The sequence below is a fragment of the Sphaeramia orbicularis genome, chromosome 15 (genome assembly GCF_902148855.1).
Source record: "Sphaeramia orbicularis chromosome 15, fSphaOr1.1, whole genome shotgun sequence".
In the NCBI taxonomy this organism is placed as follows: domain Eukaryota; kingdom Metazoa; phylum Chordata; class Actinopteri; order Kurtiformes; family Apogonidae; genus Sphaeramia; species Sphaeramia orbicularis.
The window spans coordinates 46,707,500-46,732,383 of record NC_043971.1 but is presented as its reverse complement, the minus strand read 5'-3'; the positions used below and the strand labels follow the sequence as shown (position 1 = coordinate 46,732,383).

The 24,884-nt window shown below is 38.5% G+C and overlaps 1 protein-coding gene across 7 annotated transcripts in view; it reads right to left on the bottom strand.

Moving 5' to 3' along the window:
* The window catches only part of LOC115434130 (polycomb group RING finger protein 5-B), an 82,735-nt gene that overhangs the window by 48,534 nt on the left and 9,317 nt on the right, over positions 1–24,884 (bottom strand). For 6 of the 7 annotated variants that reach the window (XM_030155876.1, XM_030155877.1, XM_030155874.1 and 3 more), the window contains exons 3-7: positions 15,483–15,579; positions 12,582–12,637; positions 8,449–8,508; positions 7,992–8,176; positions 7,712–7,810 (exon numbers count right to left, since the gene is read on the bottom strand). In XM_030155876.1, coding sequence (XP_030011736.1) covers positions 7,712–7,810; positions 7,992–8,176; positions 8,449–8,508; positions 12,582–12,637; positions 15,483–15,579 — 497 coding nt within the window. The remainder of the gene's footprint in view (positions 1–7,711; positions 7,811–7,991; positions 8,177–8,448; positions 8,509–12,581; positions 12,638–15,482; positions 15,580–24,884) is intronic. The other variant, XM_030155872.1, reaches the window with a different exon arrangement.

Below are 24,884 nucleotides of genomic sequence, written 5' to 3'. Positions count from 1 at the left end.
ATACTGGAGTGCCTAAAGCTTTATAACATGCGCAAACTTGACTGCACACGCAAAAACACATTGAAGATAATCTACTAACAGGACGAACTGAGGGTTGCTCCTCTTAAATGGGCAAAATAGCTTGCACAACCCATTTAGCGTGTTTGCCTTGATGAAAATGCAATATGGGCATTTCTGCCAGAATGCGAAAAATTATTGGGAGGAGTAAATTCAAATATTTATTTACCGAGTGATTGCGGTGGCTGATTTTGCATCTATATATAGCACGTCTGAAAAGCAGGTTTTAACTTGCACAGCTTCATGCAAAAATGGCTGCAGTTGTTGTGGTGAGGTGGCAGAGGCACAACCAAAGGCAACGCAGAGAACCTATCTTTTCTGCTCAGATTAACATTTTTGGGATGACAGAATAAAAAATAATTGAGATGTATGCGCCCCCCCCAACTTAGCGGGCCTACCTCCCATGCCTGGTTCCACCAGTGGCACATCACTATTAGGCCAGGACCTGACTGGCGTCTCTCTCTCTCTCTCTCTCTCTCTCTCTTTATGGGTGGAGAGCCAGTGGAGACCTAACAGGACGGGTTCTAGCACTGCACACACACACACACACTGCTGTCCACAGTGTTGTGACTGGACTCCTGAACTGACTATATAAGCACACAGAGGGTTTCTGTATCATGCCCAAGGGCTTAAAAGTTTCATTCGCCATACAGAGTGACATACAGAGAGGAGCTTTGTATTTCACTAATAACAGATTTTACCACTGACACTCCATCAACTGACACTACAACAACAGATCCACCCCTCTGTGTGGAAAAAGAGCAACTTCATATTCATGATTGCTGCAGTTTGTTACATACATTCTCAATTCCATTTTCAAAAGAGACTCTTGTAACAAAGGCAACTTTTCCACTTGATCTGATGATTGTGATTAAAAATATGCACTCACATTAGGCTACAGCAGGGGTTGGCAACCTGTGGCTCCAGAGCCACATGTGGCTTTTCAGCCTCCTTGTAGTGGCTCCCTTTACTGCGGTCAAGCCTGCCGCGATTCTCCTCTGCACGGTCAAGGAAGCCGCTAGTGTTTTTCTTGTGCGCTACTCATTCGACAGTTACGGTAGATGAGCTGCATGGAGTGAATGTGCCTTCCAGAAAACAAAAGTAAGGGCTCATTTATGCTCTACGTTAAAGATGCAGACGGATATGGACGGAGGGTTCTGTCCGTCCTTTGTATATTACTCAAGTAATTCTGTCCGTTTTCCGGGAGCTTGCGGACATGAACCCAGATGGAGAATATGAAGCAGTACACCTGGGAACTGCGGAGGCAGTGTTGAGTTTTGAAGAGAATCAGTTGCATAAACAGCGATACTTTTCATAGAGCGACTGTATGAGTATGAGTACTGTGTACTTTTGGGGTAATCCTACAACAGATTCCCTTCCAAGCTACAAGAGTGTGTTTTTCGTCTGAATAGGCTTTAAGACTAAATTCATTCATTCATTCATTCATTTTCTGAACCCGCTTTATCCTCACTAGGGTCACGGGGGTCGCTTGGAGCCTATCCCAGCTACATAGGGGCGAAGGCAGGGTACACCCTGGACAAGTCGCCAGTTCATCGCAGGGCTGAACATATAGAGACAAACAATCACTCTCACATTCACACCTATGGGCAATTTAGATTAACCAATTAACCTATTAGTGCATGTCTTTGGATGGTGGGAGGAAGCCGGAGTACCCGGAGAGAACCCACGCAGACACGGGAGAACATGCAAACTCCACACAGAAAGGTCCCACCCCCCGTCGACTGGTGTTGGAATCGAACCCAGGACCTTCTTGCTGTGAGGCACGAGTGCTAACCACTGCACCACCGTGTCGCCCCCACCACCCCTAAATTCAATGATGAATAAAATTAATTTTTCAAATAACTACCTTGTGAATTTGGTGTTTTTGGTATTAGTACTTCATATACTATTAGCACAAATACTGTGAACTACTTTTACTGTTTACTTTTAGAGTAATCATATTCCAGAATCTATTCCAAGCTACAAGTGTTTGTTTTCATCTGAAATAATGTAAAAGACTAAATTCAATGATGAATAAAATTAATTTTTCTGATAAGTACCTTGGGAATTTGGTATATTTGGTATTAGTACTTCATATACTATTAGTACAAATACTATGAACTACTTTAACTGTGTACTTTTGGAGTAATCATACTCAAAAATCCCTTCCAAGCTCCAAAAGTATTTGTTTTTTTGTCTGAAATAATGATGAATAAAATTATTTTTTCCAATAAGTACCTCGTGAATTTGGTATTTTTGGTATTAGTACTTCATATACTATTAGCACAAATACTATGAACTACTTTTACTGTGTACTTTTAGAGTAATCATACTCCAGAATCCATTCCACACTGCACTTCTGTTTGTTGTATTCAGTGGTTGTAACAGATAAAATGTAAAAAAAGATTAAAACTTTTAGAAGTTTATAAGCTCTATTATTTTTTGCGGCTCCAGACTATTTTTTTTTGGTGGAAGAGGGGGCAAAGGGGCTCTTTTGATAATGAAGGTTTCAGACCCCTGGGCTACAGTGTGACAAAATATTGTGTGCCTGACAGTCATTCAATTCAACAATCCCCACGGCGCACCCACCTCTAAAATGAATCTGGCACTGCTGCCCAGCAATGTCATTTTACAAAATCTAGACCAGTGGTTCTTAATCTGGGTTCGATCGAACCCTAGGGGTTCGGTGAGTCAGTCTCAGGGGTTCGGCGGAGGTCAAGACACACACTCGACTCATTAGTCGGGTGTGTGTGTCGGGCTAGGTCCGTGTATGTAAACAAACGGCTTCGGAGACTGTTTCTCTGATTGACATCCAATATACGCGGTGTATTGTTGTTGCTTATAGCACTACAACACATCTGGAAGTGTTTATAATCTCTTCCACTTGTCTGACGATGAATTATTTGAGTATTTTCCACATCGTTGTTATGACTTTTGCTACTTCCTGTTAACCACGGAGGCAGCCATGTGTAGCGTTTGTTTACATTTTTCGGTCACCACACTGGTCAGTTACAATCATGTGACGACCGACGCTCCGTCGCGGATGGAGAAATCGTATTACGCTAAAGCTGAGCTAGTGCCGTAATAAAACAACGATCACAAAAATACTGAAGGAGTATAACGAGAACTTTTTTTTTGATACACTACATACATGCATACATGTAGCCTGATGGAAATTAGGTGATGGGTGTGTGTTAAAATGTTAAAAATGATAAATAGCATAAATACAATAAGTTCATTATTGGAATACACAAGGTTAAAAATTAAAACCATTTCAGTGTGGTGGTATTAAAAAAGGTCATGTGTTTGTGAAAAGGTATGTAATTTGTTGTGAGTTCATGCACTGTATTGGTTTTGTTCTTTGAACAGTGATGTTAATGCACGGTTCATTTTGTGCACCAGTAAAACATATGCCTGTGTCTTGAATTTGAAAAAAATCATATTTTATTTTTTAATAAAGAAGGGTTCGGTGAATGCGCATATGAAACTGGTGGGGTTCAGTATCTCCAACAAGGTTAAGAACCACTGTTCTAGACGAAGTAGGGGATGATTTGGGGCCAGTCACAAGGAGGAGTCATGCAATACCTTCTATGAAAAAACTCCCTGCAACGTTACATTTTTGTGCATCTGGATCATTCCAGCATACTTTTGCCATTAGTGCTGGCATATTCCACAGCAGTACTGTCTCTGTGACAACAACCAGTAGCGCACACAAAACCTTCCTTTGAATAGGGTGGTCTCCAAGACTTTGAACCTGTTGTCATTTGCGCAGGCAATCTTAGGGTGTATTCACACCTGAACAGTCCTTTGGTCCGCTTATTTGATTCGGATCAAATGCGGACTTTATTTTTTTCATTTGGGTCGGATCGCATTCACATTGCACTTTTTGCAAATGGACCAAAATGTGTGAACGCAAGCACGCATGTGACGAACTGCGCTAGCCTTGGACAGAAAAGTCGGGGGCGGGGTGAACCAGAGACAGCCGGTGTTGATGAAAATAATCGTGGTACTCCTACATCCAGTTATCATTTTCGGAATATAAATTGTATTTTTACTGACACAAATTTTTGAAAATAATGTTAACACTCGAGAAAAGCTCAGTCGGAGCCAGTTTCATAATACGGGCATCTGACCAAAGTCAATGGCACATTCAATTTCCTCATTGCTCCACGTCTGTCCATAGCTCATAGCTGCTGCTATTAGCTCTGACCACCCATAAACCTCGGCTACTTTCAGCAGCTATGGTGGCTCATCAAGCACAAAAAGGCGCAAGATTCCTTGGTTTGGTTCGGTTCGAGGTCGGTTATATTCACACCAGAAGTGAACCGGCCCAGAGTCCGTTTGGAAGCGGACTGAGACCACCTCTTCTAGGTGGTCTCGGTCCGCTTCTTTGGTTCGAATCAGAGTTCGCATGTTTGTATTCACACCTAAAAAAAGTCCGGACTTTCTGGGGAAACGAACTCTGGTCCATTTTAAACGGACCAAACGTGGTAGGTGTGAATACACCCTTAGTTGATCACCTGTGACACGCAAATCAATAGCATGCGCATTTTTTGCAGCGAGCAAGCAAATTTGCACTGATTTTTTGCGATTTTAGTAAATCAGGCCCCAAGAGAGTTCATCCAGAACTCGATGAGGCTGTGCAACATGACTCTGGAGGCCACCTTGAAGCCAACTGAGATTTTATAAACATATATATATATATATATATATATATATATATATACATATACAGGGTGGGGAAGCAAAATTTACAATGAACATTTAGTTGTTTTTTCTCAGCAGGCACTACATCAATTGTTTTGAAACCAAACATATATTGATGTCATAATCATACCTAACACTATTATCCATACCTTTTCAGAAACTTTTGCCCATATGAGTAATCAGGAAAGCAAACGTCAAAGAGTGTGTGATTTGCTGAATGCACTCGTCACACCAAAGGAGATTTCAAAAATAGTTGGAGTGTCCATAAAGACTGTTTATAATGTAAAGAAGAGAATGACTATGAGCAAAACTATTACGAGAAAGTCTGGAAGATACTATTAAAGAAGAATGGGAGAAGTTGTCACCCGAATATTTGAGGAACACTTGCGCAAGTTTCAGGAAGCGTGTGAAGGCAGTTATTGAGAAAGAAGGAGGACACATAGAATAAGAATATTTTCTATTATGTAAATTTTCTTGTGGCAAATAAATTCTCATGACTTTCAATAAACTAACTGGTCATACACTGTCTTTCAATCCCTGCCTCAAAATATTGTAAATTTTGCTTCCCCACCCTGTACATATATATATATATATATATATATATATATATATATATATATATATATATATATATATATATAAGTATATATACATATATATATATATATATATATATATATATATATATATATATATATATATACTGAACAACAAAAGAAACGCAAGTATGTTTCGGTATTGGCTTATATGGGAGTTTTATTATGAATATTGGTTTCATATGAGATATTTATATCCAGCTGTGAAATTTACAGTGGCAGTACATTGAATTGTGTCCATGAGCACTGAGTTGACAGTCACGGAGATGGGCCAAGCGAATATGGCGATCCTGATTACGGGTGGTCACACATGGTCTTCCAGATCTTGGTCTGTCCCGAGTGGTCCCTGTGTCACGGAATCGTGTCCTCAGCCTACTGATGGTGGACTCGTGCACTTGTTCAGACTTGTTGTGGACTTGTGCAATGTTGCGAGCCGTTAAACCAGCATCAAGCATACCAATGGCACATTCTCTCAGATTATCATTAAGGCGAGGCATCGTGGTAATGCAGTAACTTTTGAATCTTACCATTTCTTTTTATAGCCCCCGGATAAACAAAGGGAATTGCCACTCCCATTTGTTGCTCCCACTACCATATCACTCAAAATGTACCACACCTCCGATACTTTGTACACATGCTCAACACCATTCGTGGTCGTGTTTGCCTGCAAACACTCGCTCCAATGGTTACAACTCACTTATTTTAATGTGTATCTCAGTTGACAACTTAACACGACAGCTAACTTGCCTAAATTAACGACCAAAATTTGCGTTTCTTTTGTTGTTCAGTATATATACAGGGTGTCCCATAAGTCTCCATACACAGGAGACATAATACATTTGGTTCTAACATGTATTTCTTTATATTTCTTCTTTATAGTTCTTCAGCAGTGGAGGACACGCATTGAAATGTGTTCCCGACAAAATGGCAGTCATATAGAGCATATTATATAAATAAAAATGGTTTATGTCAAGAAACGTTTATTTTTCCTATGTATGGAGACTTATGGGACACCCTGTATATGTATATATATATATATATATATATATATATATATATATATACAAATTGCAATTTCGTACTATAGGGCCCCCTACAAATGTACATTTACGACAACGGCATCAGTTCGGACATTCGATCACTTGTTTGGCTCAAATTTGACTCAGATGTCTATCTCCCAGGCCTACACCCATTTATCAGAAAAATTTGAAATTTGGCGCTATAGCACCCTCTACAACTTTACCTTTATGAAAACCGCTTCAGTTTGGACATACAAACACAGATTTGGTTCAAATTTGAATCAGCTGTCAATCTCCCAGGCCTACATCCATTTATCAAAAGAAATTGCCATTTCGCTCAATAGCACCCCCTACAAATTTACCTTTACAAAAATTGCATCAGTTTGGACATACGAACACCGATTTGGCTCAAATTTTACTTTGTGGTACATCTCGCAGGCCTACACCCATTCAATGGAAGAAATTGAATTTTGGCTCCATAGTGCCCCCTACAGATTTACCTACACAAAAATTTGCTCAGTTCGGACATACAAACGCCAATTTGCCTCAAATTTGAGTCAATTGTCAATCTCACAGGCTTATACTCATTTATCAGAAGAAATTGAAATTTGCTGCTATAGCGCCCCCTAAAAATTTACCTTTACAAAACTTGTCTCAGTTCGTACATATTAACTCCGATTTGCCTCAAATTTGAATCAGTTATCAATCTCACATGCCTACACCCATTCCTCAGAAGACATAAAATTTGGTGCTAGAGCCTGCTAAATGATGGACATACTTGTACTGGATGTGCCCGTGGTGAGGGCCTTTCAATGCCGCTTGCAGCTTTAATTGTTATTCGTATTTTCTTTCCTTTTTGTCTTGTAATTCTTCTTATATAAGTACATTCGGTGCTGTGCTGCTACTAGAAGCTTAATTTCCTGAAGGCTCTGCCCAAACTATCAGTAAAGTTCAATCTAATGTAGACTAATCTAATATGGACTTCTTTTTCTTAATCTGCTCATAAATAACATTATTACAAACTATATATTGTGAAATGTGTCAGTTATTTGTGTTTTAACTGTGAAATCTTGTAACTGTGTTTTGTATTTTTGGCTGTCAATCTTGGCCAGGACTCCCTTGGTGTATGAGACGTTCTTAATCTCAATGGGACTTTACTGGTTAAATAAAGGTAAATAAATAAAGACTGGTATTTTATATTTTCATACTATATTTATATTTTTTCATATGTTCTTTGATATATAAAATAAAATGTAAGCAAACAGCAAATGGCTCTACAGTAAAAGCTGAATGTGTTTAGTTGCAAACTGGTGCAGTGATTGTGTCCTTCACCTCATAAGAGCTGGGAAGCTTGAGTTTAAGACTGAGAAACTTCTTAATTGTTCCCACGGTGACTCTGCTGGAGCAACGGATGAACCTCTTCATCAGATCCTAATTAGATGAGAGACATACTGCATTAGTGTCGACTGACACACTGTTAACAGCTGATGTATGATGTATGTATGAGCTGATGTTTCGATCCAACAAAAAAAAAGATCCAACAGAAAAGTCACACCAAAGGGATCACAAACAGGTGAAACACTTTCCAAACTTTCCATTTATACAAACCCACCGTGACTGTGTTCTCCCCCGACTGTCCCGTGTTGCGCAGGCAGTCCAGACATATCGCTATTTGAGGATCACTCCTGTGGTAGTCTTCATCACCACCACCTTCCCCATCATCACCATCACCACCACCACCATCACCATCACCCCCAACATCGGGTAGCCCGAGTCTCTGACACATCAGGTTTTCTACTGGGATTTAGAGGCAAACACAGACAGAAAGGTGAGACACTGCTACTTCTTTCCCATCCCCTCCCACAGGTATTAAAGACCAACAAACATAATGACTCGCTTTAGTATTTTTCTGGTCTTTCTGACTTCCCCATGTACAGTATACTGATTTAACTTCGCTCCTTAGGTAAACACAGAAACTATGTACCAGAGACAAAACCCCTATTGCACAGCTCTTTTTTAACGGTCAACATATTACATCCCTGTGAGTAGGTATATCAGTGAGCTTTTACCTTGGCCATTTTCTTTGGGCTGGTTCTTCCTCCAGAATTCGAGTTCCTGCTGTTCCTCTTCTAGTTCACACAGAGACAAAAAGGCAGATGGTGTTACAGAAACCAGCTTCACACCGGTACCATTTATTTCTTCAGAGGAGGGAGAGGGATATTGATGGTATATGATCAATTTCACTGATTGATATCCTATCAAGATACACAGCTTTTGTTTAAGCTAGTGTTTTTCAACCTTGGGGTCAGGACCCCACGTGGGGTCGCCTGGAATTCAAATGGAGTCACCTGAAATTTCTAGTAATTAATAACAATTAAAGAAAACACTTACTAATAAAAAAAATATATGGTGAGTTGAGATAGACATTCACAATACATAAAAGACATGACAAACTGTGAAGCTGAAACTGAATCACTGTGGTACTGTTTATCTTTCAAATGTTCATTGTGGCTGGGTTAAGATGCTGCAGCTCGTTCATAATTCATATTTTGAGTTATTGTTTTTCAGTATTAATTTGCAGCCTTGTAAATACAAGCTTGGCTGACTGTACATATCCTGACCAAGGAAAATAAAATTATCACTTTGTGCAGTAATCTACATCTGGCTTTTCTGCCTCCGTCCCTAATAATATACATTATATAGCCTAAATGTCGTCTAAAATTAACATTTATTTGCAACATAGTACAGCAAACTATGACATTATCAAAAACAAATTCATTTTAGCAAAAAAATGTCTCTGTTTTGGATGTCTGGGGTTGCCAGAAATTTGTGACTTTAAAATAGGGTCACAAGCCAAAAAGGTTGGGAACCAAAGGTTTAAGCTTTGGTTTTGTTTAACATTTTTGCAAACTCTGAAGCTCTTGGAAAGGGAAATATGAAGAGGTTCATGTTAAATTACAGTGTATACAAGCTCTTGACAAGACCTGCTAATTTGTATTAAGTGATTCAAAGGATAGAAAACCAAATGATTAATATGAGCCATAAGCAATAATTTCACACTTACAATATTTCACTATATTTATTATCTGTAAAATGGTAAATGGACTGCACTTATTTAGTTCATTTTATACACCTTCCTGGTGTCCAAAGTGCTTTGCAAGGCCTCACATTCACCCATTCACACACACACGAACACATGCACGCATGCATGCACGCACGCACACACACACACACACACAAGCAGGCGGCTGCTGCCATGCAAGGCACTGCCAGACCCTACTGGGAGCAACTTAGGGTTCAGTGTCTTGTGCAAGGACACTTCAACATGTGGACAGTTGGAGCGAGGATTCAAACCGCTGACCCTTTGGTCATTGGACTCTACCAACTGAGCCCTGAGATGAAAGAAAATATGAGTAATACTTATCACAAACAGTTATGTTTTAAATTGTAGCATAGTCTGAAAAAAAATATGTTTGTCTATCTGTGCATTTTCACAGTTCTGCAAATATTATAATAATGGATTTTGGGTTTTAATGATTTTACCTTTGCTTCTCAAATGTACCAATTCATTAGCCTGGGAAACACACAAATCTGAAAACTAATATTTTATTTGCTCTGGCAGATGTGTCTGGCTCTACTCCCATGGACACAGATTTCCTGCTTTTCAAAAACTGGCCAGTATGTTTGACATGAGGCATATATGGATCAAACCACAATTGGAAACTGTGTGATACAATAAGGTGAGAGGAGTTGGAGGGTTAAATGATGTTGAGTGGAAGCGTCTGTTCTAAATCGATGCTAGATTTGCATGTGAATTTACTTCAAATTTGGTGCTGGTCATTTCTTCACGTTAGCTAGGACCATTACTAAAATACTGACGCAATGACTGTCTACATCCAAAACAACAGCCACAATATATTGATTTCTATGTACAGGACTGTGGTCAGATTTTCCATAAATAATGTTGAGCTGGCTCCCAGGTTTATCCTCAAACTTTCTATTGTGTACAACACTAGCTACTGTTTGCTTACAAATCCAATCATCTGTCAACAGACCAGCACAGCGCAAATTACACAAACGTCTAACAAAGAACCTTTAACTGTATTAGACTGTGTTTTCTATAACAGAAGAACCAAAAACTATGCTTCAAAAGTCAATTTCCCCCAGACTTTCTTGGAACTCTATTTTGAGAATCAAACTGGTGATGCTGTTGCGGATCTATTGAATTTTACTTTACTGGGCCTTCCTTTAATCACCACTTCTCATGGCCATCAAATGAAGTGTGTATCTGAGTACAGATATCTTTGTAATTTGAGTGATGATTCACTGTCTTTCACTCCTCACCTTCAGCAACTTTTTAAGAGACTGAAGCTAAAATTGAATTTCTATTTCAGGATAAAATCTTGCCTGTCTTTTGAGGCTAAAAGTACACTGTTGCAACTTTTCTTCTCTGTACTGGATTATGGGGACATTATTTATTTGAATGTCTCATCACAGTGTTCACATGCTCTTGATATGGTTTATCACTGTGCTCTTAGGTTTGGCACTAACTCATCACTGTGTTTTATACACTCGAGTTGGATGGACAGATCTTTTTAAACGTTGACTGAAACATTGGTATTCTTTTATTTATGAATTGATTTTATTTCTGATTCCATCATATTTACTAGTTTAGATTTGTTGGAATGACTTTAAAAATTACACTCTCTGGTCCCAGGATCTGTTCCAAAAGTCAGAACAGAACTGGGAAAGGAAGCTTTAAAATGTTATGGTTCCACTGCCTGGAACAACCTACTGAAGGAGCTAAAACTGAAGAAGCTGGGACTCTGTAAATACATTCAAAGTCATTTTAAATTTATGGGAAAGGGCTAAATCTTTATGTAGACATTTTTCTAATTGATTGAATCTGGCTCAGCTTTGAGATGCTTTTAAGGGACATTGCTGTATACTTTTAGTACCTTTTAAATTGCTAATTATATTATATATGTATGTTTTTTTTGTGTTTTATGTATGGTTTTAGAACTGAGTTTTATGTACATTTTAGAGTGCATGTATACATGAAAATTCTATTGTCTGTAACTTCTGCTACTGCTGCTTTTGAATTTCCCTTGAGATTAATAAAGTATGTATGTATGTATGTATGTATGTATGTATGTATGTATGTATCTATCTATCTATCTATCTATCTATCTATCTATCTATCTATCTATCTATCTATCTATCTATCTATCTATCTATCTATCTATCTATCTATCTATCTATCTATCTATGTCTTGGCCAGGACACTGCAAAAAAGATCTTCAATCTCGAGTCTTTTTTATTGGTTAAATAAAGGTTAAAAAATGTTAGGCTGTTGTTTGTTGTAGTTCAGGTGGAAGCAGCAAGGACCTCAACTCTAAAATGAAGTTAATGTTGACTGACTTTGTTCTGCAAATGCTTGGGGAAATTAGCTCCATCTAAAAAGCCAAAATGCGATGGCCAGATCACAGACTATTGGCCTTAAAACAGCAGATCAGAAAGCAATGGGTGATGTCACAGTTCCTCTACTAATCATACAGACTATGCTGAGGTGACATCATCAGTTCAGCATGAATATGGCAGAACAACCCAGTGGACTTTACGCATGCTAGTGGAGCAAATCAGGAATATTGAAAAAATCAAATCCAGAGGCTGATTTTAAAACTAATGACAAAACAGCATAAGCTACACATACATCTAGTGTTCACTGCAGCTGGCAGAGCATTCTGTCAGTAACAGAGGTATAACAATATAGTGCCATCACAACTCTAGTTAGACGTGTTGATTTGGCTTCTCATCAGAGTTTCTGCAAAGAGAACGATGTATAGTATGTCACCATCTTTCTTTTTAAGCTGCTAATCTTCTTCCTCTTTATGAGCGATGTGACACTGACATTAACATTTTACAGATCTATGCAGGAACTGGATGCAGGATTGCATTAATTAATCTATTTATTGTTTATAAGGAAACTATACAAATAGTTAACATATGTTGATACTGATCGGGATGCTGTGTCTTATTTTCTCAATTTAGGGATAGATGCCAGGGATAGAGCTAGAACTGGAAAATGCATGCAGACCAGGTGTATGAGCTGCTTATATGCTTTTACCACCCATGAATCACATAATTAAACCTGGACATCAAACTGAGGAGACAGAATGATGAAACCATCTGGAAAACTTACTTTCTCTAAGTCCAGGCACCAGCTTGAAAATGATCTCCTCCAGTGTGTTGTCCAACCTAATAATATGGGAAGAATAACAGGCAGAGTGAAGTTGGTTCCATTTGCAAAACCAGTTTCGAGAACCGTAAATGGAACCAGTTATGTTTACAGAAACAGTTCTGTTTATGGATTTTGGAATCAGTTACATTTACGGATCTCGAAACTGGTTCCGAGATCCGTAAAGGGAACCAGTTTCGTTTACAGAACTCAGAACCAAGCCGTGCTTCAAGCCCCTGCTCCTGCCAGGCTTGTAGGTGCGCAAAGCCGCGGTGACCCAAGACACCGAGCCGCAGTACGGATCTCCAAGCTCCAGTCTTTCCGTCAGCTCTCAGCTACGCTTAACTTAGACGGACCTCAGATCCAGTTCCAAGTAAGGCTCCATCAGCTCCCAGCTACCTCAGATCAAGTTCTGAGTAAGGTTCCACCAGGTCCCAGCAATCTGGGCTCCAGTCCAGTTCAGAGTAAGGCTCCAGTTCAGAGTAAGGCTCTATCAGCTCCCAGTTACGTTTAACAGCCGGTAGTGATGGGTGTACAGCCGGTGATGTCCGGCGCACAATTGGAGCTCTGTGAGTCTGTTTATTCACAGCTCAGTGCCGGGGTACCCGCGGCTTGGTGCTAGCATCGTGCCCCAGGAACCGTGGCTTGGAGTGTGGAGACCAGCCTCGCTGGGGCACTGCTACTTTTTGAACCGGCAAGCCCGGCATGCAGAGTGAAGTAAACAAAAAGAGGTTCCGAGAACCAGTTTCCTTTACAGAACTCAGAACCAAGTTCCACTTTGACCATGAAGACGACAAACTACATTTTACACCAATTATTTACATGTATTGATAGGATTAGTGGTTAAGAAGTTATTAACCCTTTCATGTATACTGGTCACTACAGTGGACAGCTATTCTACAGCTGTTCTCTTGTATTTTCATGGATTTTTTTTTCCACATATCTTTATTAAAATTTTAAGACATTACATATATTTTCTGACATGAATTGTTAACCTTGTATAGATCTCCCCTGAACATAAACCCCCAGAATCACAAGCCCCCCCTCATACTTTTCACACAGTTTATCAGTAAATACATATTTCTTTGCTTCAAAAATAAAACACAAGGTGTCCAGCTGATTTTTTTTTCTTTTTTTACTTTCTTTTTTTATTTTATTTTTTACTTTTTATTTATTTTATCTATTTATTTATTTATTTTTTTTTTTTTATGTAAGAAATTTTTCAATCACATAGTTTTTTCATGTTTAAAGAGAAATGAAAACACTCAGGGAAAAAAAATCTTGATTAAGGTTCTCACAATTCGTGCATGAAAGGGTTAAACATTTTACATCAGTAGATGGTTTTGGTCGGTGATGGTTTGGGCCTTTATGGGTTACATAGACTTATTGTGTCATACTGTCATATTTTCCTTGAACAGTTGGTATAATTATAGAACTTTATGACATGTTTAAAGTTATATACGGTTGCGGTTCCACTTCCTGCAATATTCACCAATGAACTTTTGTACGTGCTCGCATAAAGCATATCAACATCTTATCCTGAGTTTTGGAATCTGATCTACAATGTGATATAAGGAATAAAGTAATGGTGGTCACTTTATTTCCATAATTAACAAATTTATTTGACCTTTCCCTATTTGTCTCAGACACCATCTGGATGGTTTCATTCCATTTAAGGCTTTCCATCAGCCCCCAGTTCTGATTAAAGCCTCAGTCACAAATGCTGTTATGAATGATGGGACAATATGAGACTCTGAGCCTAAGACCTGACTCTTGTTATTTTTCCATGGGAAACAGAATAAAGTCATATGGTAGAAGTTTGAGGAACATTGATAATATGAAGACATGTGATTGTAAGTTGAGTGTTTTATGGTTAGACTCATGCCCTGTCCATGGTGCTGAATTACACACTGTATATGAGGGGTAAACAGCCCCTCCGGGGTTCCATAATTATCTTTATTTGGAAATGCTATAATAGAAATAAAGGTACCACCCAGCATCATGAACCAGCATTTACTTTGTGCTTGCCAGTGCACAAAGCCATGGTGCCCCAGCAAGGCCAGTCTCCACGCTCAAAGCCACAGTTCCTGGGGGCACGATGCCAGCACCAAGCCTCAGCATCTGGTTCCCCGGCACCAAGCTGCAAATAAACAGATTCACAGAGCACCAGTTGTGTGCCAGACAGCACCGGCTGTGCGCTCCTCACAACTGGCTATTAAACATAGCTGGGAGCTGATGGAGCCTTACTTGGAACTGAATCCGAGGACCGTTTAAGTCAAACATGCTGGGAGCTGATGGAGCCTGGAGCTTGGAGATCTGTACTGCAGCTTGGTGTCCCGTGTCACCGTGGCTTAGTGCACCTACAAGCCCGGCAGGAGTTGGGCTTGGAGCTTGGAGCATGGCTTGATGCAGGGTGAAGCCGGGGTTCGGTGCTTGTAGCACAGCTTGGTTCCGAGTTCTGTAAATGAAACTGGTGCCATGTACAGATCTTGGAACCATTTTCGAATGGAAATGGTTCTGTAAACGGAACTGGTTCCGAGGTCCATAAACAAAACTGGTTCCGTAAACATAATCGGTTCCGTTTATGGTTCTTGGAAATGGTTTTGAGAATGGAACCAACTTCACTCTGCCAGAATAACAGCACTGTTAAAGAGGAAGAGGAGAAGGAAGAGGACACACTGAAGTGGCTTGTGCAAAAGAGAGAAAGGTCAATATAAAGAGAAGAGAAGGAATAGAGAAAAGGAGGAGATAGTGAAGAGCAGGCCCACAAGTGAGGAGAAATGAAGGGAAGAAGTTGGGAGGGAGTGAACAAAGGAACGGCTACAAAGATAAGTGATAACCAGTGTTTGGAAGATCACATCTCACCTGAGCATCTCCAGAGGGTTCGTCTCATGCACCTGAATGCCACATTTAGGACAGTCATTACTCTCCTCAAAGTGCTGCACAATACAGCTCTTACAGACTGCAACAGACACAACACACACATGTTTAATGACAACATTTGTGTGTCAAATGACTGGTGTTTCATAAAAATAGCTTGACATCATCATTTTTCCAAGTTTCGGAAATATATCCCAGAGTGCACCACAGGCAGCAAAAAGCCACTGAACATTTTGTCAGGACGTTCACATCAAAGTCTGTTAACAATGGCACTTTTGATAGTATGTAGCTTCATCAAACAGTATGCCTGGGCGCTTACAAAAAACGAAACAAAGTTAAGTCCTAAAACTATTGAGTTATGAGTTAAAGACAATTGTACACAATCCATTTGACCTGTATGGCCTAATGTGCAGCCCCGATGATTGGCTTCATGTGATGGACATTTAAACAATGCAGTTTGAGCAGAAGCATGGATAGCAGCAGTTTGGTAGACGGAAATAATGTTGTAAACGCAAAACAGTCATCACTGAGCGAAGCAACAATGTATAACAACAGTAGCAAACTTACAGAGATTTTACCTTAACTAAGTAGTGGCACTGTTTAAACCTTTCATGTATGGTGGTGAGTACAGTGGACAGCAATTCAGAGGCTGATCTCTTGTATATTCACTAGGGTTGGGAATCTTAGTTGTAAGGCCGATACGATACGCATCTCAATACATCATCTCCAATCTGATATTAAAGATTTTTATTAAAGATTTATGTGTGGCATCCAGTGATCCGATCCGATTCACACCCAAATCATGATACAGAGCGATTAACACATTCTGATTCAACAAATTCATTCTTGTAAAAGAATATGCAGTGCAATTCAATGAGCTTGATTATTTATTTATCAAATAAAACCATAACTTTTCACAAACAATTTCAGAACATGTGCCTCACAAACAGTCACATGAAAAAGTTCGGACACCCCCTTTAAATCTTTGTTTTCTTTACCATATAAATATCTGGGATTCTGATTTTTTTTTATAACAATACTAAGATATGGAGCACATATACCAAAAGAGATTAAACTAAAGAAATGCTTTTTAAAATATATTGGTAAATTCAATACATTTGGGAGGAAAAGTTGGGACACTCTTACGTTCATTACTACTTACAATGCCTACAGTGAAGTTTGAGTGCACCAGGCCAGGTGCAAACCAGTTGAAGATTGTTAAATTCTATCTTTTAAATAATGAAGACAAGGGTGTCCTAACTTGTTCCTCATAAATAAATTATTAATTAGAATTTACCAACACATTTTAAAAAGCATTTCTTTAGTTTCCTCTTTTTAGGCACATTTTCCCACATTTTAGTAGAGTTAAAATACAGATAAAAATCCCAGACATTTAGATAGGGTGAAGAAAATTAACATGTAAAAGGAGGGTGTAGTGCCGCATGATGTAATAATGGTGCAATTCGTAACAATTTTTCACCCCATTATGTAATAACACTGTATCTTGTAATAAAATTCTAGAACACATTTTGCAATAAACTTTGCCACATTTTGTAATAACTTATTACATACTGCAGGAGTTATTACAAATTGCAGGTGTAGCACTTTTTTTTTTTTTTTTTAACACTTTCATGCATAGTGGTCACTACAGTGGAGAGTTATTCTACAGGTTTACTCTTGTATATTCATGGGTTTTGTTGTTTTAGTTCCATATCAACCAACACAGTGGACACTTATGCATCATCTCATTAACTGCAATTCATACCATTATTGCAACTTTGCTGTTCTTGATTGGTTCTTGAGTGGAAATCATTGCTAATATTTATTTTTTAAATATTATCTCCATGAAGTGAGTAATAACTAGTATTAGAATATGTTAAAATGTGAGAAAACATCAGATTAGCTGCATTAAACATGGTTTCATTTCACTGTTTTCATATCACTTTATGATATTGGGTTTTGAATACATGTTTCTTGCGTCAAGAATAAAATCCATGGTGTAGCTGAGTGGACATTTTTGTAACTCCATGAAAAACAGGTTGATTTAAAAAAAAAAAAAAAAAAAAATTCAATCACATTGTTTTTTTTTCATGCCTAAAGAAGAATAAAAACAATCAGGAAAAAGAAAATCTTGATTAAGGTTCTCAAAAAGGGTTAAAGGAAATGTAATAATTTTGTGCATTATTTGATAAACCATTGAAAAATCATTGAAATTGATGCCTTAACTAATTAATTGATGCCTTTCCCCTCTGGCATTTTTGTAAATTTCTCTCTCTCTTTTTTTTTTTTATTTGTTGATCATTTTGGCTGTGTTGCAGCTTTTGGCATGAAAATTAGCAGAAATGTTTATTTTTAGTTATATTTTTTAAATCCAGCGTCTTTTATTCTTAGATGTGTTTTATTTTCCCATGATGCATTTAGCACCCTCTGGTCACCCTTGTGGACAAAAATGTACACACACAAAAATTGCTATAAAGTCATCTACAGTGAACAGAATCAAAACACTGAAGGACATCAAAGCAAATGAAGATGACATGAGGATGCCTAGGGGTCACCCGCAAACTAACACACGCACATACATCCTCTACATCCATTCATCTGCTCCATATACAGTACGTCACATATTCAAAGCCTGTATGTTTCTGTTTCTCATTTGTTCATACTGTATTTCATATTTCTGTTGTGTCTCTTTTGTTGTTGAAGCTTTCAAAGATGTTACAATTCACACTAGGGCGACACGGTGCTGCAGTACATAGCACTCGTGCCTCACTGCAAGAAGGACCTGGGTTCAATTCCAATACCAGTCGATGAGGGTGGGACCTTTCTGTGCAGAGTTTGCATGTTCTTCCCGTGTCTGCATGGGTTCTCTCAGGGTTCTCTGGCTTCCTCCCACCATCCAAAGACATGCACCGATAGGTTAATCTAAATTGCCCATAGGTGTGAATGTGAGAGTGATTGTCTGTCTCTATATGTCAGCCCTGCAATGAACTGGTGATATGTCCAGAGTGCACTCCACCTTCACCCATAAGTACACCCTGCGACCCCTGTGACCCTAGTGAGGATGAAGCGGAATCAGAAAATTAATGAATGTTCACACTGATGAATCAGATGTTGATTTTAAAACTATTTTGCATATACCCACACACAAACAAATCACATTTGTGTGATGATTTTATAGCAGTTATTTTGTGCATGTAAATTTTTGAGGGTGACCAGAGGGTGCAAAATGCCTCATGGGAAAATGAAACACATCTAAGAGTAAAAGATGCTGGATTTCAAAAATATAACTTAAAAGAAACATTTCTGCCAAATTTCATGCCAAAAGCTGCAACACATCCAAAATGATCAACAAATGAAAAAAAAAAAGGAGAGAGAAAAACATACAAAAATGCCCGAGGGGGACCTAAGGGTGAAGGCATCAATATCAATGGTTTTTCAATGCTTTATTACCTAATGCACCAAATTATTATATTTCCTTTAAAAAAGTGCTACACCCGCATTTTATAACAACTGCTGCAATATGTAATATGTTATCACAAAATGCAGAAAAGTTTATTATAAAATACTAATCCAACAAAGTGGAAGTGCTGCTGGGTCTTCTTCTTGGTGATTATCCACAGGTGCTCTTTGGAAACTTGTGGTGTGTCTGGTTATTTAGAGTCAAAAAAATTTGCATTAGCATGCTAGATTTCAAAAAATATATCCAAGGCACACTATAAATAAAAATAAAATGCCTTTATTAATTCATGGCAGCCAACACGTTGCGACCTCTGGTCTTCATCAGGGCTTTTTTCACTAGTGAGTTGCACACCTTCATACAATCACTTTAATGACCTGAAGGAGGGAGATGTGAGAGGAAAAAAAAAAAATGCATACAGACATACATATACATATGCACACACATACACATATATACACAAAAAAAAAGAAAAAAAAAAAAGAATAGAAATGAAAAAAATGAAAAAAAGAGGGAAAAAAATTAAATAAAAACAAGTCAATAAACCAAACAAAAAAAAGTATTTAAAAAAAAAAAAAGAAAAAAAGTATATATATACATACATACACACATACATATACACACATATATACACACACATACATACATACACACAAATATATTCATATACACATACATACATGCATACACATATATAAACATATATAATAAAATAAAACAAAATAATATGGGGGGGGGCACTTCTAAAGTTAGGTCTCACTATTAGTACCACATTCTCAAATGCAATACACTTTAAAATCTTATTAATTCATATTTTCTCATTACCAATCCCACATAACCAAATATCCCTCATGAAATAACCCTTTAAAAAAAAGGAGAGAGGTCCACATCTCCATTGAGGCCTGGATGTTTTGTTGCTTGTAGTTCAATAATCCAGAAAGTCTCCCGTTGGAGTAGTCTTTTACACAGTCACCTCCTCTGATGTCCTTTTCTACAACTTCCAGAACGACCGCTTTCAGTGTGTGGGGTTTCCATGTCCCACCTCCATATAATGTGATGCCATAGCATAATCAACATTTCTTGTACGGATGGCATTTTTATGCTCCGCCAATCGATCTTTGAGCCTTCTTTTTGTTTGTCCGACATAAAAACAGCCACATGGGCACTCCAATCTGTAAACCACGTGTGTGGTGTTACAGTTGGCAAAAGTTCTCATTTTATATATGCGAGATGTTGTTACATTTTGGAATACATCAGTTTTTTTTCACATTGTCACAGTAGTTACACCTTCCACACTTGAAAGTTCCATAGGGTTTTTTTTAACCAAGAAGTTTTTTCAGGGGGAGGGAGATAATGCCGTACCACTTTGTCTCTCAGGGTTGGTGCACGTCTGTATGAGAACTGAGGTAGCTCCATGAACAGTGGTCTGAGAGATGCATCACTCTGAAGAATTTTCCAGTTGTGTTTTATGATATTTCTTACTTGGGATGCTTGTTTGCTAAATTGAGTCACAAAATATGTTCCAGAAGATTGCTGTGACTTCTTCTTGGTCAAGAGTAGTTGTTTTCTGTCCAGGGCCTTTACTTTCCGGAGTGATTTTTCTACTGTATTTCTTTTGTATCCTCTTTCTTTGAAGTGGTTTGCCATCTCAGAGGCCTGGATATCAAACTCTTCCTCTGTGTCACATATGCGTTTTAATCGCTGAAACTGGCCAAAAGGAATATTATCAATGAGAGTCCTTGGGTGGAAACTGTCCGCCCTTAAGACTGTGTTCCGATCAGTGGCTTTTCTGTAAATAGTTGTGTGTAGAGTCCCATCATCAGTTTTTGTAATTCTCAAATCCAGAAAATGTATTTCCTTTTTGCTGTATTCCAGAGATAATTTCAGATTCTTGTTGGTGTTATTCAAGTATTTATGAAACTCTATTACCTCATCCTCTTCACAGTGCATAAAGAAAATCAGATCATCAATGTAGCATCCAAACCATTCAATTTTCTGCAAAAAGGGGTTAGATGGACTCCAAATATATTTCTCTTCCCATATTCCTAGGAACAGATTTGCATAGGATGGTGCATATGTGACCCCCATCGCCGTGCCTCGTGTCTGTCTGTACAGCTGCTCCTGGAAAATAAATATGTTATTTTGCAGTGTCCATCTTGTGAGATCCACAATGAAGTCTGTGGGAGGAGTAAGTTCATGTCTCTTTTGTAAGAAATGCTGCATGGCTTGGAGGCCTTCCTCATGATCTATGTTAGTACATAAAGATTCCACACCCATTGTGATCATATATGTGTCTCCAATATTTTTTCTTTCATTTAATTTGTTTAATACATATGTAGTGTCCTGGATGTGAGATCTCAGTTCGGGAACAAAGGATTTAATGTGATAATCAATGTATTTTGAAATGGGTTCTAGAATTGAGCCATTCCAACTGATGATGGGTCAGCCAGGTGGATTTAACAGATTTTTGTGTATTTTGGGCAGCATGTAGAAACAAGGTAGTCTTGGGTTTTTTCCAAACAGAAATGTAAATTCTTTATCTGTGATCCACTTTTCAGCTTTAGCTTTATCTAGCATATTCATAAGTTCACACTGCAGGTTGTTCAGTGGATTTCTGTCAATGCGGGAATAGTAGTGGATGTCATTCAGTTGTCTGTGTGCTTGAGGTAATAGAGTTTCATAAATACTTGAATAACACCAACAAGAATCTGAAATTATCTCTGGAATACAGCAAAAAGGAAATACATTTTCTGGATTTGAGAATTACAAAAACTGATGATGGGACTCTACACACAACTATTTACAGAAAAGCCACTGATCGGAACACAATCTTAAGGGCGGACAGTTTCCACTCAAGGATTCTCATTGATAATATTCCTTTTGGCCAGTTTCAGCGATTAAAACACATTATGTGACACAGAGGAAGAGTTTGATATCCAGGCCTCTGAGATGGCAAACCCCTTCAAAGAAAGAGGATACAAAAGAAATACAGTAGAAAAATCACTCCGGAAAGTAAAGGCCCTGGACAGAAAACAACTACTCTTGACCAAGAAGACGTCACAGCAATCTTCTGGAACATATTTTGTGACTCAATTTAGCAAACAAGCAACAGTAACACTTATTAATTGCAAGTAAAAATATATTCTATTGAATGGATCGAATTTTATCACTACAAACATTCAAAAACTGATGCATCTTGATATCACTCCAAAATTTTCAATCACTCACAGCTTCTCTACCAGTGCACTCAGATCGTGCATCATTCATTGGTTTATCTTTGTCTTACTCAAAGATGATGCATGACAATATGTATCTACATGATATTATCTATCTCTGGCAGATCCAGAAGACAACCAAGGGAGTAGGTTTGATTTTGACATTGGTGGGGACACAAAAGTGCTCACATGATGAGGCCTCTTAGAACACCAGTCTTAATGTAAAACTCTGATTTTAAAGCCGCATGCATTGTTACTCAGATCATCATCACACTAAAATTTGTCACAATGCTGAATCTCATGGCTAACACATCCATCATTATTTAACCTCAGCTGTGAATTTCCTGCCTCTCCTTCAGCTTCTCCACCTCCACTCTCCTCCTCTACCTTCTCTGGCCTCTCCTCCTCCATCTCCTCCAGCCTCTCTACTGTCTGTCACCTGACAAAAATATGTTGATGCATGACATATGAACAGATTAGGTATACAAAGATCATAGAGTTCAATGGTACAGTTATTGCCTGAGCAAAAAAGGCTTTTACTTTCAATTATTACATCTGATTTATTCCCCAAAAATATGGATATATTAATTCACATGAGCATCTAGAATCTGAGGTTTTATTGTATTTTTCCCACAAATTTGCTTTATTTTTGTTTTTTAAACAGTTGCTCTCTTCCACACAAATACATGAAAATAAGTAAAAATAACTATAAAAAAGTGTATCTCTTTGGCATTAAATATTGTCTTTTATTCAATATCTGTTTTGTTGAGCCTTCGCAGTTATATACCCTTGCACTTGGACTTAATTTACACTTTGACTCCTAAAGAAGTGTCTTATGTCCAGTTTTCTTTTCTTTGACATCCTTCAAACACATATGAACACACGCAAACACGCACGCAAACAGATACAAATACAAATGTAAATGACACCACTGATATTAAAATCCGTTAGCTGACATGACCCAGGCTAGCCTGACCAGCCATCCAGTTTTCTCAGTGTATTCAATACTGAGAAAACCGTCTGGAATTGGGCCAGTCGCTGTGAAATATGCCAGATCTATTTTATACCAGACCAATCAGAAGTCTGGGGGGCTAGTGTTTCGCAATGCATCATATGCACGACTTCTTTTTGTCGCAAGTCAAAGTCAGTGCCAAGTCCACAAATCTCTTTACAACTGTTGTCAGTTGTTCGATTCAGAAATAAGAACTGAATTACAGATTACACCTTCTGACATAAGCATTATGTCCATCTTATCTGTGATTGGTTTACTCAGTGCCTGTTAGTCCCACCATCATATTTGGATTCAAGCCCCACAATTCCAGATAGATTTCTCAGTGAGAAAGATGGATGGCTGGCCAGGCTAGACCAAGGCAGAACAAATGCCAAACATAAGGCTAAAGACGTTCATTTTGTCTTCTGTTTATGTAAATATAGTTTTTTCTTTTGTTCAGACAAGGAATAGTTTTTAGTTTTTAGATGTTACCTGCTTGACAGTTTCGACTGTGACTCCAGTCTTCCTCAGAAGCGTCATCCGACGTGTTGCTGACGTGTCATTTATCTACTGTCAGATCACCATCACCATCCTACCATCCGACAAAGGCAGAACCACAGTTGTAATGGACACAGAAACATATGAACAACAGATGGACAGAATGTTAGGAGACAGAAACACATATGAAATACTGAAAAAAGGACCCCACAGAAGAAAAGAAAAGGACACTAAAAACACTACTGAAACCACTACTGGAAAACAATAAAATAACACAGGACGCATATGACCACCTCATACCCACAGCTAACATCATCCCTCGGATATACGGAACCCCCAAAATACATAAAAAGGACATCCCTCTACAGCCAATAGCAGACAGCATCGGTTCAGTCACATACAATCTCTCCAAAGCCATAGTAGAAATACTCAAACCCCTCCTAGGCACAACACAACACCACTGTAAGAATTAAAAACAACTAGCTCAAGAACTCAACAACATAACTGTAGAAAAAAACGAAATCCTCATTTCACACGATGTCATATCCCTGTTCACCAAAACCCCCGTAGACGTCACACTACACATCGTACAAGAACGCTTAAAACAAGACCGGACCCTCAAAAAACGCACAAACCTGACAGCTGATAACATATCCACACTTCTACATTTCGTTGCCAAATCCACATACTTTCAGTTCAAAAACATAATATACAGACAGAAAGAAGGATTCGCTATGGGAGACCCACTATCTGCAATCATGAGCAGTTTTTTCATGGAGGACCTGGAAACCAAAGCCATCCACACAGCACCCACCCACTGCAAACCATCACTGTGGAAAAGATATGCAGACGACATTCTGGAAAAAACAGAAACCGGACACACACAAGAACTCACAGACCACTTAAACAGCATTGATAAAACTGGCAATATACAATTCACCCACGAAGAAGAAATAAACCGGACCATATCATTCCTGGACATGAACATCCACCACAGAGAAGACAGCAGCATTAAAATCACAGTGGACTGAAAACCCACACACACCGACCAGTACCTCCTCTGGACATCAGAACACCCCACAGCACACAAACTATCAGTTGTCAGAACACTATATGAACGAGCCACCATCATAACTGATGAACACGACAGACAGGAGGAGGAAAAACATATTCAACACGCACTTACACTGTGTCAGTACCCCAAATGGGCCATCAACAAAGGAAGA